This window comes from Eurypyga helias, unplaced genomic scaffold (assembly GCF_000690775.1).
Source record: "Eurypyga helias isolate BGI_N326 unplaced genomic scaffold, ASM69077v1 scaffold2645, whole genome shotgun sequence".
Lineage (NCBI taxonomy): Eukaryota > Metazoa > Chordata > Aves > Eurypygiformes > Eurypygidae > Eurypyga > Eurypyga helias.
The window spans coordinates 40,757-55,347 of NW_010250611.1; the positions used below are offsets into that span (position 1 = coordinate 40,757).

General features: G+C 38.4%; 1 protein-coding gene across 1 annotated transcript in view; it reads left to right on the plus strand.

The window, feature by feature from the left end:
- LOC104509686 (inactive N-acetylated-alpha-linked acidic dipeptidase-like protein 2) overlaps positions 1 to 14,591 on the plus strand; it is a gene marked incomplete at its 5' end in the record, with an annotated part of 109,742 nt that overhangs the window by 36,937 nt on the left and 58,214 nt on the right. The window contains one exon of the mRNA XM_010151715.1: positions 9,597 to 9,692. Coding sequence (XP_010150017.1) covers positions 9,597 to 9,692 — 96 coding nt within the window. The remainder of the gene's footprint in view (positions 1 to 9,596; positions 9,693 to 14,591) is intronic.

Sequence of the window (14,591 nt, forward strand, 5' to 3'; positions counted from 1 at the left end):
TAGTGAAACTGATGACGTCCTCATCAGTTGGATACGTTACTCTGCTCCTAAAGAATGTTTGGTCTCACAGATTTTAGTCCTTTGATGTCCTAAACATTCCACAGTGCATCCAGGAGGGGAAAATTCTTTATATAAGCCTGTCATACAGTAACAAAAATGCACAGCTTCTTTAGCATTCAGGCTGCATGAATACCTGCCGTTGCTGTAAACTCTGCCTTGCAGATCCTCTCGTAGGCTCTTCATTTTCTTGCAGTGGACTGAGGGCTGTTGAAACTCAAAGGAAGAAACACAGTCTGGAAGTTAACAGGGTCAATGGAATATGGGAAAACATATGAGAAATTTGCTTAGACACCAATTATTGCTTCTGTTTGATAGCCTACTGAAGCATCTAGTTTCTGAAAACATGTATTATGTAGCCATGAAAGGGACTGAATCATCTGTCCTCCCTGGAGGAGTAAATGGCATGTTGCATTCAAGATAATATTTTGCCATTGTTGTTCTGAGTGGCTGAATTCAACAGACCAAATAAAAATCTACTCCAGAGTATCTGGAATAAGTATCGGAAGTTGTTTTGTGTCAGTAGATATAGCAGTGTGGCACCCAGCTTTGTCTGTAATACTTTGGGGGGAAAAAAATGGGGTAGAAAGCTATTAATGGCCATCTTATGGCCATTAAAAAACTGTTTAATAAGGCTTTCAATAAAAAAGTGTTGTCTTTGAAAGCATGATTGTTGTTCTTAGCAAAAGCCAATTCTGATTCTTACTGCAAAATGGTGACCCTCCCACCTACACAGGTTCTGTGCAGTGGATAAAATCAGATTTCTTCAGAGTAATAGCTTAAATATTTTTTATTAAAAGCACAAAAAAAAAAAGAAAAAGAGAAAAAGCCGGAAATAGGAAACGTTGAATCAGGACATAAAAGCACTGTGCTTCATAATATTTGTGATTATGAAAGACATTGTCACCAGGACTCCTGGCTTGCAGCAGGACCTCATTAGGGTGATCTTATTGGTGTTATGTTTTCTGCATAATGTAAATGTTCACAATTGTTCATAAAACGTTACAAAATATTCTTGCATCCTTCACACCACACATCCAAGAAAAGACTCTCTTACATGCAGTGATCTGAACTGAACCTCCTATTTTTTGCTTTCTGAAGCTTTGGGAAGATCCTCTGTGAGGTTCTGGATTTCTGGCTGGAGCTGCTTAAATTGCTGATTCTGCCTTCAGTTTAAAAAGTGTCAAGGGAAAACTCTAGGGAGGAATAAAGCTATGCAAGTATCATGATGTCTTAAAAGTTGCTTTCTTTGTGCTGCAGTCTATGAATTTGTAGCTTTACAGTGACAATTTCCATTCACTTACTAATGCCAGGAAGAAAATATTAAATTAACAGAGATGAGAGAAAAGTTCTTCCTCATCAGTTTTTTTTTCTGGATACAATTGAATTGAATAATAAAATCAATTGTGCAGCAGTGATTCCAATTTAGCTTATTCTGTTTTCCATGTAGTCTGATTTGGCAGGCCTTGCTTTTGTCCAGCATCTGATGCCATCACAAGGTCAGTGCGCATCTTCACCAGAACAGTAAAACAGAAAATAGATTCGGGTTTGTTTCTTTCCTGAAAGTTCTTCAGTTAATTGAAATGGTGAGATTATGAAAGAAAAGCCTCTTGTCAGAGTCTCCTGACATGCCCGTTTTCACAAAGGTGGGTCATTCTCACTTTGAATGAGATTTTTGACAGTTTAGGCTCTGGAAGCAGCAAAACTTTGCTTTCTAAAAATAATTTAAAAGCCTATACACTTTCTCTGTAGTTTCATTTACATAACAACAGGTGAAAAACAACTTTTATATTGCTTTATAATCCTTTGTGGATTTTGGTAGGCGAATATTTAATTAGACGTCAAGAGCGTTTGCTAGAAAGGGACAAGTCAGCCAAATAGCGAGTTGGATGGGAATGCCCTCTCTTCTGCGATAGATTTGCAGCATTATGGGCCTTTGTGAGAAATCCCATATGCCATATGTTAATGCCTGGTGTTATTCCATTGATTCAGTTTAACTCACACATTAGAGAACCACACTTTGGCTTCGATATGTTCTGTGTCAGATAATCTACTTTGTCAACACACCTGCTTCAGTCTGCAGCACCCTCCCAAACTAAAAGTATTGCAGATATCTAATGATAAGCCATACTTTAGTCTATGAGATGCCCTTCTCCATTACTCATTTTTTGATTCTGCTTCCAGTCAAGCCTCTGGTTCAATCTCTTATACCAGGCCAGGAGAAAAAGGAGAATGGAGAGATTGTCTTTTGGGCAGCTGAGGTGAAACACCTGTTTCACAAAGGAGTACAGTTGTATATTTGCTGCCAAGACACCATATGCCAATTGCTTGACTTAGGGTAAAAGGGAAGAAAGAATTAGTGAGAGCCTGCAGTACAGATTTCAGAGGTATTTTTGTTCTGCTCACTGCTCTCGCGTTATCTGTTCTGACAGGGCTTTCTCCTTCATACTATGACAGAGTTTTGGCAGTGGATTTGAATACAGCTGCAGACAAGTCCTCATGCAATTGTAAGCCTTTGGATTTCTGGGTGATAGTTTGGGGCACTGGCATAACTTTAGAGTGTGTGCTCTGCGGGTCAGTTCAACCTCCCAACTAAACTTGTTGCCCAGGTTGGTTCTGAAGGTAAGCACTGACCACTTGCCGTTGTGTTTTAGTGACCAGACGTGGCATGCTTACGTGTGGTTGCTGCAGTTCTACTCTTGGTGCTGTTGTACTACAAAAAGGCAGAAAGACAGGGTAACAGTTCATTGAATAGACCCAGCAGATAGGTATGTGGACAGGCAACAGATTATATTATCAGTCCTGGTGCAGCAAAGGCTTTATACCACTCAATTCTCCTTTGTTAGTTGTTATTTTTTTGTCTATATGAAGAAAATAAAGAGCTTTCACTCCAGTTTCATCCTTCTTATTTGTATTTGCGTTGCAGACTTTTTAGCAGTGTTAGATTAGCATGTTTATACTGTTTGGTCTACCTGTACAAATTTCTGAAGGATTTCTGCTCTTGCTGCTTGCTCTGCATAGTAACTTCCTAAGAGACTTTTTCCTGTTGTGCAGTACAAAATTGATGGCATAAATGTTGTGAAGTGCTGCCAGGTAAAGCTCGTGCAAATATGGGCATTACTGACAAATATTAACAAGGGTGAAGTCAGACTGGTTAAAGAACCTTCGTCTAAAGACAGTGTTCTTCCAGATTGAGCATTGATGCTGAGAGGCGAAACCCTACTGCATGATACTTTCAAAAAAATGAAAGAAAGCAAAAACCCACAAGCACCAAAAACCCCAACTTTCTGGAGTTATTTGTGTATTGTTCACCAGGTTAAGGATAGAAGGATGTCTTCTTGTAAATGCTGGGGAATATTCAGCAGGCAAGGAAGATCTATTCAGGTATGGAATGAGAGCATATTAAGGAATTATGAGTTAATTAATTTGAGTTTTCTAACTGGTAATTCAACTGTTTCTAAAGCAATAGTCAAGAAAACAAGATTGTCTTGTGGGAGCAGCGTTGTCCTGGCCTAGTAAAGAAAATTGTTTGCTGTACATACCATACAACTGATTGCAGTTCTTGTTGAGTGTATGGTAAAATCTGATTTTTTTTTTTCTTTTTTTAATGACAGCAAAACAGATCTCTGAAGTATGTCTTGGTATTTACTTTGTTTTATATTAAATCACCAGAAGTGCTATGGGATTTTATTCATGATTTAAAATGCATTGGTTGAATGTTGGCATATAAATTGAAGGCATACTATAAGACGGTACACAAGGGATGGCAAAATTAGTACATTTAGAAGGTGAACCATTCTGTTCACTTAATTAGTTGAGGAAGGATAAAATAAGTTAGAAAAATGAGTCTAGTAAATCAGAAGTGAATTTTAGTGCAAGACTCCATCATAAATAAACAGTAAGCCAGGTTTGGGTTTTTAAGGGTTTTTTTCCTACATCTTCAAACCCCATTTAATCGATTTATAAATCAATTAATTACTGTCACGAGACCCGAGGGCAGCAGGAAATTGGGTTCAAATTAAAAAGAAAGGGAGGCAATTTGTTTTAAGATTGAAAGTTGAATGTTCAATCGAAGTTTAATCAGAAGTGACCCATTATTTGAAAAGTGGAACATCAATGTCTTTCTAATTTCACAGAATGCTTCATTAAATGAGTATTGAAAAGATCAGGTTAACTGATCATTCCAAAAGTAAGATGAGCAGAGGGGATTTTTGGAAACCTGCTTCCAAATACATATTTTCCTTGTTCATTTCTCTTCTGAGGATCTCAGAGAGATACCAGATCATTACACTGGGGATTCAAGGATTATTGGTGCAGTTCTGTCTAGGTTGTACAGATCACATGATAAAAACACAGCTTCACATCAGAAGAGCAAATGTCCTTAATCCGTTTGGATAGCTAGGTACCTACAGGACAATTTACAAAAGGTGATAAACTGCAAGGAGGAAATTTTCAAAGGCATGACTGGAAGTTGGGCCTCATAAATTTTAGGGTGTCTCACAGTAGTGTGACCTGGAAAAAGTCTTTCCATGAATTGATGTAACCTTGAGACCATCCAGCTGCACGTTGTACAAGGTGGGGGTGATATTTGTGCCTGCCGAGATCTGCAGGCTGATTAATTTTTTTTTAGGAACTGAGTGTGGGAGAGTACGAGGACAGCCACTGAAGCTGTAACTCCTGCTGTGGGTGAAAAACATAAAGGAATAATACGGTTGGGTTTAGTGCTCTTTGTATTAGCATGCCATTTGCTTACTGTGTATTTACTAGAAATTTGCTTAGCAAATTGCTGTTAAAAAAAAGGCAAACCGACACTCACTTGTTATTGTGAGCTGGCTGGAAGAATAAATGAGGAATCCGATTCAGTTGCTCGCTGTTGGAAAGTGGTGTTCTTGCTGTTAAATGCTGAGAGGTACTCTTGAAACATCGTCTAGACTCGTATCTCTGCCATGTGCTCCCTGGGATAAAGAGTGGGCTTCTGTTACTTGGAAAGTTCATGCAGCCTTCTCTGATGAGCACAGTGCTTGAAAGACAATAAAAGGCAGGAGAAAGAGAACATGTTTGCTTTTCTGGTAGTTCTTTATGGAGGTGTCTTTTATAAAAAAGGAACAACTGTTTTAAATATTTCCCTTTAGAAGTGCAGAGCAAGATATTTCAGATTTCAGCAAGTTATTTCAGATAGTAATCTTGGAGTAGCTATTTGCAAGTATTCTCTGTCTGTACACACACAGAGTAACACACAATAATAATCAGTTATCTGTAAATGTGTACAAATACATAAAATCATAGTAATTTGTTTTATTTTGTGTGCACTTCTAAGAAAGGCTTTGTTTTCCGAGCAGAAAGCTTGATTCTGAAAAAATATTCCAGTCTGCAAGGAGGATACCAGGACCGATCCGCGTTAGAAGTCTAGCTGACTTGAGGTTCAGTGACACCACCCACTCGTGTAATTCAAACACGACCTGGTGTTTCCCTCCATTTAAGTTGTGTAAGAGGAGCAAGACCACCTGCTCTGTGAAGGCACCTGGATTAAGAGAATGGGCATGAATGTAAAATTTCAGTGTTTGTATCTCTCATCATTGAATGTGAGTGGAGTGTACGATGACCAGAATCCTAACCTGTGCTCTGCAGCTGTGTTTCTAGGGTAGGGTGGGATTAAAGCTGGCTAAGCAGTGTTTTCCTGCTTTACAGGCATCCGATCCATCAAGTTTTAGATTCCAAAGACAGAATATTTGTCTAGACAGAGCGATAATCTGATCTTGTGTAGCAAATCTAATTCAGTAATCATTCCCTTCACTGACTCTCAGTCAGGTACTCAAGAATGAATATAAATAATGGAATTCTTTCTAAGTTATTGATTGCAATTATGTGAATGATGATGAACAGCATTAGCACCGTAGTAGCAGAATGACGGTGATCCTCAACGTCCCCCCAGTCAAATGACATGGCTCCGTAAACTGGGGCACAAACGTAAACCAAAGATGAATAGGGGTTAGGAATTAATCTTGAAGTATGTATTTTATCTTTATAATAAATGACTTTGCACATCTTCTCCCTCAGATCTAAAAAAAAAAAATCAAAAAAAAACAAAAAACACACCACGGTTTTGTCAAGGGAAGAGTGACTTCATTTATTATTCTGATACTTCTGTTACAAATTACACAACACACAGATGCATCACTGAACACAAAAATCTGTATGAGTCAGTGCTAATTATATTTTTTTAAGAAAGTGGTGGGAGCTTACTACCAGAAACAATCTTCCAGAAACGTATGGAGACACTGATAGAATATTGAGCATGGAGGCATTACTTTGTAGAAAGAATTAAGAAGCAAAATTTCCAGCAATGTAGCCTACCTGTTTGAGGCGTACCTTTCACTGAGTTTCCTTGAATATGCCTGTGATACGTGTCACACTGCTCAAAGAAGCTTAATTTAGCTGTGAATGTACTAGCTCCGGAGTGGGATTGAGCATCTGTAGGGAAGTACGCCTAAATTGAGTAGTTCTGAGCGGAGCGTGTTGGCATATCACATCACTGATACAATTAGAATGCATTTGTGTCCCACGCTTGTTCCGGCAGAGAGCTAACGATGCTGTGCCTAATTAAGAACCAACTCTTGGATCCATGTGATGTGCCGCATTGTGTCGTGCAAACATAATTCCCATTCAGCAGGCGTTGATCAGATACCACCATTTTATCCCCCAGTGGTACATGAGTAGGGTACTTTATGTTGTTTGTTTTGAGGAAGAAGGTAGGGCTTTTTGTTCTGCTGCTTTTTAATTTCTTTTGTTTGAATTGAAGTTAACAGCTCTTTTTGCTAAAGTATATATTTCTTCAGTCTTTGTAAGGCTTAGAACCCAGCATGGGAAAGAGCAAAGCTCAGTCACATTGTACAAGACAGAACAAAGCATCTAAATTGTTTGTCTCTCTCATTTGCTCACTTCCTGATGTTTAAAACAATAAACCCTTACAGAGTGTTTTTAGCAAGTGAAAAGGTAGAGGAGTGCCAACCTTACAAATCAATGCTGTTAAAGTCTAGATCAGTTTTAGTATTTTTTAACCAAAGCTTTATTTGGCGACCGCTGAGCATGCAGTCTCTGAATGCAAACAACTTTATGGCTGTTGAAGAGCGTGTTGGGCATCGTTACTGGGTTTTGTGCCCCTAAAAAGGGGCTTCACTTCTTGTGAGTATGGAGTGTGGATCATTGTGGAGAATAATGACAGAAGCTACTGAAGATCATAGAGTCACAGAATCACAGAATGGTTTGGGTTGGAAGGGACCTTAAAGACCATCTAGTTCCAACCCCCTGCCATGGGCAGGGACACCTTCCACTAGACCAGGTTGCTCCAAGCCTCTTCCAGCCTGGCCTTGAACACTTCCAGGGATGGGGCGGGGATGGGATCAGTGTATATCAAGAGGAAGAAACTGAAGAACTTAGTCTAGCAGATATGGGAAGCTGGTATTTAAAAAGGACATGCTTCCACAACATTGTCAGTGTTGCCTCACAGTCTGGGAAATAATCTAAACCAGAAAAATTACTCATCCTAAATACATGACCATGGGCTGCTGTGAATTTTATTTAGAGTTCAATCTGAAAAGACTCGACATTTTTCAGAATTATATTCATAGAGATGTAATCGTTTTATGATCTCGTGATGTTTTAGGCATTCCAAAAAAGGGATATTGCAATCTTCTTATTGCTGCTAGTACTATTTTACATGCAAATCCATAAAAAATAAAAATTGCACTCGGAATTGGGATGCTCTCTTATTGGGTCCGGTGTAAAGCTCCAGAACTAGCATATATAAAATTTTATGATTATGAATCTGGAAAAATATATTAATTTCAGTAGTCACACTTCTCCTCTGTTTAACTTTTCTTAATGCTTACATTTTCTCACATTCTTTTTACTGTCCCTCTCCAGAAAAAAAACCTTAGTGGCATTAAAAGTCACATGCAAAATGTTAGTTCTAGGACTCGTGTAACTTAGTCTGAAACTGAATGCTTCCCTAGAGATTCTGCCAGAGCTGTCAAACAGAGCACAAGACTAGTTTCCCAGCACTCAGATGCACTTACACGCTACAAGGAAGTATGTTCATGAGAGGCTTGTAGTACCTTTACACCCCTTGATCCCTCTGGTAAGCTTGTATGTGATTCCACGTGGCACACAGTGCTTTGTACACTAAATAGGAAATACAGTAAAGGACTTCAGGATATTCTGGCTAAACACAATAATATATTTAGGTGATGGCATCCAAAATTAAAACCAAAACCCAGAGTAAGATTCATGAACAATAAATATTCAGGCCTTTCAGAAGCATATCCAAAATATTATGATGCTGACCTTAGTTGCCTAAAGCTAACCAGAGTTTGGCAGAGGGCTTAAGGTGAAGTTTTACTCCAGGATGTAGATAAATGCAGTGGCTGCATTTCTGGTTATTTGGGCATCAGAACTAACTGAGTATGTTTTAAAGAACTGCTTGTATGTAGCATGTTTTGGAATGCCATGGTACTCATGCACTGTCACATCCTCCTCCTGATCTCTGAAATAACTTTGACCATAGTTTCTGTGGTTTTGTACCAAACTCCTTGCTGTTGGTGAACAGCGAGCATATTCAAGGTATCCTTACCAAATCGAGCAACATAGTCCTTCGAGGTGTACGTCTACACCTATTTTTTATAGCAGGTGGGGATTAGATCAGCACTAGGTTCCTAGTTTTTCTGGGAAGGATCAGTTCAGGTCATGCCTAAAGAGCAAAACTAAAGGCCCTTCACAAAACCAAGGATAATTTTAGGATGTATTTTTCTTTTCAGGTAAGTTTCTGGATTATTATACCAGCTTCAGAAAGATAGGTTTAAAATAATTCCTGGTTTATGCATCTGTGCACCTTTTAGGCTTGGTGTTTTGTTGGATATTATTTTGTTTTTTATCAGTCCACACCTGGGTATTAGTTTGTTGTTCCCTTATGACAGCAAATAGGCAACCTGACTGCTTGCTTTCTTACAGTTCAAGAGGAGGCGAGCATCTTGTACAAACATATTAAGATCGGTCAGCCTAAAGGATATAATTGGAGGGAATTCACCAAATCCCCATATTACACAGATGGCATTACTGTATACAGAAATGGCATGGTTGCAGAAGATAAAAACATATTATTTGATTATTGTGTTTGTCTTTTTTCTGAAGGCTAAATCATAATGTATTTAATAAAATGTTTGATTGCTGCCCCACTCAAAATGAAATCCATGTAGGTATTTTTTCTTGCTCTAGCCAAAATGTTTGGCTACTGTGGGAGGCATAATTACAAAATGATTTTGCCATTCCAGAAATAAAGTCATAGGACTTAGGGTTTGAGGGGTGTTTTTTTTCCTCATTTGGGGACTTGGAATCAGTTAATTAGATCAGTGAAATAAGTACTAATAATCAGCCAAACTTAAGAACAATTTGAAGGGTTTTCAATCTCTGAACAAAATCCAGTAAGCATTTGAAGCAGGAAATCGATGTGGAATCCTAAAAGGCTTCTTATTTCTTTTTCACAGACTTCTAGCTTTCTCTCTGAAGCTCTTTTTCCTGTACCTACAAGAAAAACTGAAGAGCTGGATCCCTCCTTCAACCTGCACGAGACCATTGCAAAGGTAACAGAAACGGAGATCTCATTTGGGCATACTTGCTTTCACATGTCCAAATTGGAGTTTGTTAATAATTCCAAAAGATAATCTTTTTCTTCTGTGAATACTTTGAAGGTTGTTAAAAGTTGTGGAGTTTTTTTCATTGATATTCACCTTTGGAATAGTTGAATATCAGTAACAATATCAGTAACAGTAGTTACTGTTCCATTGGTCAACTTGTGTGATTGAAACACTTATATGTGCAAATGCTACATTTTCTGCGATGCAGTTGTGTTTTGCGTGGTTCACGTTAGACGTGTTGGCAGGAGTGCAGGGCGTGGAGTCCCACTAGACGGCAGGGAGCGGCAGGTTTGTGACTGTCAGTTTTGTCAGTGAAGAGGGCTGGCTGAGGGCACCTTCACATGCACAGATTCTGGGTTTTACGAGCTGTCACAGTGTGCTCTCTTGGGAGGAAGGGATGGCCATCCCGTGATTCTGGAGTGTGCTCTACAGAGGGGATGCTCCCAAAGTTAATGTGTTCTGACTCCCCTCTTGTCGCTCCAATACTCCCTCCGTGTTATTTATTAATACGATCAACATTACTCCCTGCTCTAAAGTGCTCTTTCTTCACTCTGTCCACTCAGCAAGCCCCTACTTCTACGAAGAGACATGACTACAAATGAGTCCAACTTAATGAGTTCGTACACTTCGTATAATTGGGTTTCTTATAAACCAGAGCTATGTAGGCCTCACAAACCCATTTCTTTGTTTATTCTGAGCCACTTCTTTTGGAAAAGCAGCTGCTGCTGAAACATTTCTTTTGGCAACAACAAAAATAAATTCACAAAGATCAGCAATGTGCAGATTTAGCGAGTATGTGGATCAGCATCCTTGGCAAAATAGACAGTGACTGATCTTGGGGGTTTTAGGGGTTGGTTTTTTGTTTGTTTGTTTGCTTTTTTAAAAAAAGAAGCACATATTCCTAGAAATTCTTTTGAAGCTTGTCAGAGTCTGACAGTTAAGAAACAGTCACAAGACAAGTCTTCTCTGAAGCCCTTTTAATGGAATCGATGGGTTTTAAGCCATCCTTGGTGCCAGAGGGACTGAAAAGATTCACCAAATTTCTTTCCAAAGACTGAGGGAAGTAGGTATGTGTTTTTTTACAGCACAATTAATTTATGATTTACTAATTATTGTGTGATGGGCCATGTGTAATCTGAATAATCTGTATTTTAGTATTTGCTCTCTGCTGTTGACTAACACAAAAATATTTATTAAATAGCTGACTTGAAGCATTTTGATACTGTTTAATCGTTACAAATTATTTTAAGTAGGTTCATTGAGCATTATGATTTCCTTTGATAAAACTTGATGAAGATTGCAGTAGGTTGCAACTGTATTTCCATTTTGCATTTGTGACTTGTAGCCCAGGATGGTTTTATAAAGATGAATAATATATGTGGCAGTGGAGTGAGATCCGCAGCTGGTGATTTTTTTGTGTTTAGATTAGCTTCATTGATCTTAAAGTGTTTTCTGAATAGCTTGAACAGCAAGTGTCTTCTAAAATTCATCTATTGTTTACTCTTCTTCATAGTTAGGTAACGGTGGCGTTACCTCTTGGTTCCCTCCACTTGCCCCTCAATCTTTTTTCTCAGGGTAACTATGCCATCCACGGTCTTTCCCTTCTGCTGCAACATGGGCTTTTGCACGTCCGTTATCCCAGTTGTTTGTCACCTGTTCCAGTTTGAAAGTGTTTTCTTTGGGTGAATGTCCAGAAAGGTATGCACCTTGGAAACCTTACAGTTTGAGTGATCAAGACTCAGTTGTAAGTAAAAATACTACTTGGTTATGGCATTTGAAGGAAATGCTCTAAATTCATTTAGTTAACTGAGCATTTTTAATGTGACTCCTTAATCTGAAATCTTCATATTTTCATTGTGGTACTCTGAACAGAGGCGTCCAACCAAGTTTTACCTTCAAAAAATTAGAAATCTCTAGCTTTACATTAAATTACTCATATTTGCAAAAAAAAAAAAAAAAGTTCTGTAGTGAGAAGTTAGCTGGTAGATAGAATTTGCGCTCCTCAGTTGGAAGTTAATGCTCACCAGCAGGTACGTGCCAACTGACTGTGTAGGCTCCGCTGCAATTGCAAGAAAAGCAGGTGTCATACATGCTTTGGAACTTCTAACTTTGAATTTCAAAAGACTTTTCACACACAGCTGGCTTTTATGTTGAAAGAAATTCAATATTCATATATTTATAAGAATATAATAAATTCAAAATTTAATAATTTTAATTGGGGTTTTTTTCTCAGAAATGGTCTATGAAAATATTTGAATCTGTAACTTTTTATTCTTATTTGTAACCAGCCATATTTTGATTAATTTTATAATTTTTCACACAGTGAAAATACCGTATTCTGACCTGCTTTATTCAGATACATATCTGGTTATTTTGCCACTATTCATCTAATTATCAAATGTTCAAATCTTTGTTTGCTGAACTATAGTAATACAAATCACTGTTAACCAGCTATAATGACTTCGAAGTCTATGAAAATCTTTGTCATTTCTCAAGCTTTCCATGATATTAGATGATAGGAGTTCAAGTTGTAGGAAGTTCTAGTTGCGGAAAGACCTGTGAGGTTTTGGAGACACAAATCTTGGAAAATAAATCCAAAATATTGTAGGTCTGTAGTTGATAGCTTATTGTTGTCTGAAGGGAAGCAGCACTCTGCCATATCTGAACTAAAGATTTGGTCATCTTGAGAGGTCTGGTACAAGCTAAGGCCTCGACCCAGGAAGTAATACGCTGTGTTCATATATTAATGTAATTCCTTTTATTTCAGTGATTGCTAATTTGAATATAGTACCTATGTTTGATCAATAATTCATTTTTACCAATAATTTTTGCTTCCATTAATAATCCTTATATTTTGATTCCTTTGGCAATTCTTACTGGCCAAATAAAAATCTACTTAAAAAGACAAAGAAGTGTTAAGTGTCATAGCAGTGAAAAATCTATTTTCCATATGTAGAGGCATGTACTTTACAGCTGCTTATGTGAGAGACTTAATGTTTAAAATTATAGTCTCAGTTCCGTTAGTGACTCGCTGAGACCTGATGTGAATGAGTCTGCATCTCTTGGAACATGCACAGTAATTGGTATTTTTCAGACACGGCATATATTTCTTGAAGCGATACTTGCTTTATCATATCAAATTGAGGTTTGGAAACTGAGAAAATGTGGAATGCAATGCAAGAAGTCATACTGATGCTGGATGGTGATTATTGTAAAAGGAGTATCTATTCAACTGAATCGAGATTTATTCGTTCAGACCTGGCTGACTTGAGATATCTCAAGAAAAAATGAAATACCTGAGAACAGCAAGCATTAAGAAGTAATACCTATTACCTATTATTTCTTATGTATTGATGGGTTTATAGTGAAGGAGGGTTTGTCGTGGTTTGGGTCCTTTTTGTATATTCAAGATATGGACAAACCAATTTGTCCAGCTGATGGACTTCAGAAGTTGATGTTCTTTCTTGACACACAGCCTCCAGAGTAGGAGTAGCCTCACTAGGTAAGAACAAAATTCCATTTGGTGCAGAAGTCTATAACTGGTAGTAACAAGTAGTAGATTCTTGGGGAATAAATATGTGTATTGGGTTTGTCTGGCCGGTTTTTGCTAGTGGGGGAAGGGCTACAGGGGTGGCTCCAAATCGGACTTGCCTCTGGCCATGGCAGAGGAACGAACAGCAGAGAAAATGTGTGAACGGACCAGAACCCCCATTCCCCGTGTCCCCATGCTGCCGGGGAAAGAAGGTAGAGAAACAGGAGTGAAGTTGAGTCCAGGAAGAAGAGAAGGGTGAGGGGAGAGTATTTTAAGATTTTTGGCTTTACTTGTCTTCTATTCTGATTTGACCAGTGATAAATTAATTTTCCCCAAGTCGAGTCTCTCTTGCCCGTGACGGTAATTGCTGAATGATCTCTCTGTCCTTATCTCGGCACACCAGCCTTTCATGGGTCCCAAAAAAAGCCAGAGAAGGAGAATGCCGAATGTGGCAGGTAAAATGAATGAGAAATGTGCAGCTATTAAGGAAATACATCTGTAATCTGAGTGCCTAGAAGATCTACTTCGTCGGAACACTTGTCAGATCAGTTTATCTTATCTTGGCACTTTAAAAGTGGATTTAGGGTAGATTATTGCAAGGCCCAGGCTGATCTGAAAGATTCAGAGAAGAAGGGGAAGTACTAAGGCTTCCTAGCGGTGAAGAAGCAAGACTCATTCATTACAGCAGCATGTTGCAGTACAAAATCTACTGGTGTTTTAAGTGAGATGTGCAGACCTTGTAATTTCAAGTGTGTTTTATAATACATATAGCAAGTATTCAGATGTTGAAATATGTGCCTGTGTGGCAGAGGATGGATTTTCCCCATCAGACCAGAAGTCAGGTGAAACTCCACTGTTTCAGCAGTGTTATTCAGCACAGTGTTTCGTGGCAACTAGTCAATCGGAGTTATTAACAAGTTGGAAAATACTTTGGTGTTATGAGGTGTGCTCACTAGAGTAGCCTAATAAGACTCAGATTATGCAGTTATAAAGGCTTTAATGGCAGTCCCCCAACAGGGAGTGCCACTGGAGCCACTTACCCAGAATCAGACATGGAATAATAATAATCTTTTATTGATTTTTACTTTGGCAGGCACCAAAGTGTTGAAAGGTATGCCAGAAGTGACTTAATTGGTTTTATGATGAGTTATGGGTGCTGACAGATAGCTCTTGAGAAAATTATCTGTGATTCTGATTATTCTACACTTCAGTTATGGAGCTGCATAACTACTGTAATGCAGTTAACTTCCAAACATTAAGTAAAACAGCAATAAGGAGGAGCGTTTCCATTTCTAGGGGAAATAAGGGGTGTT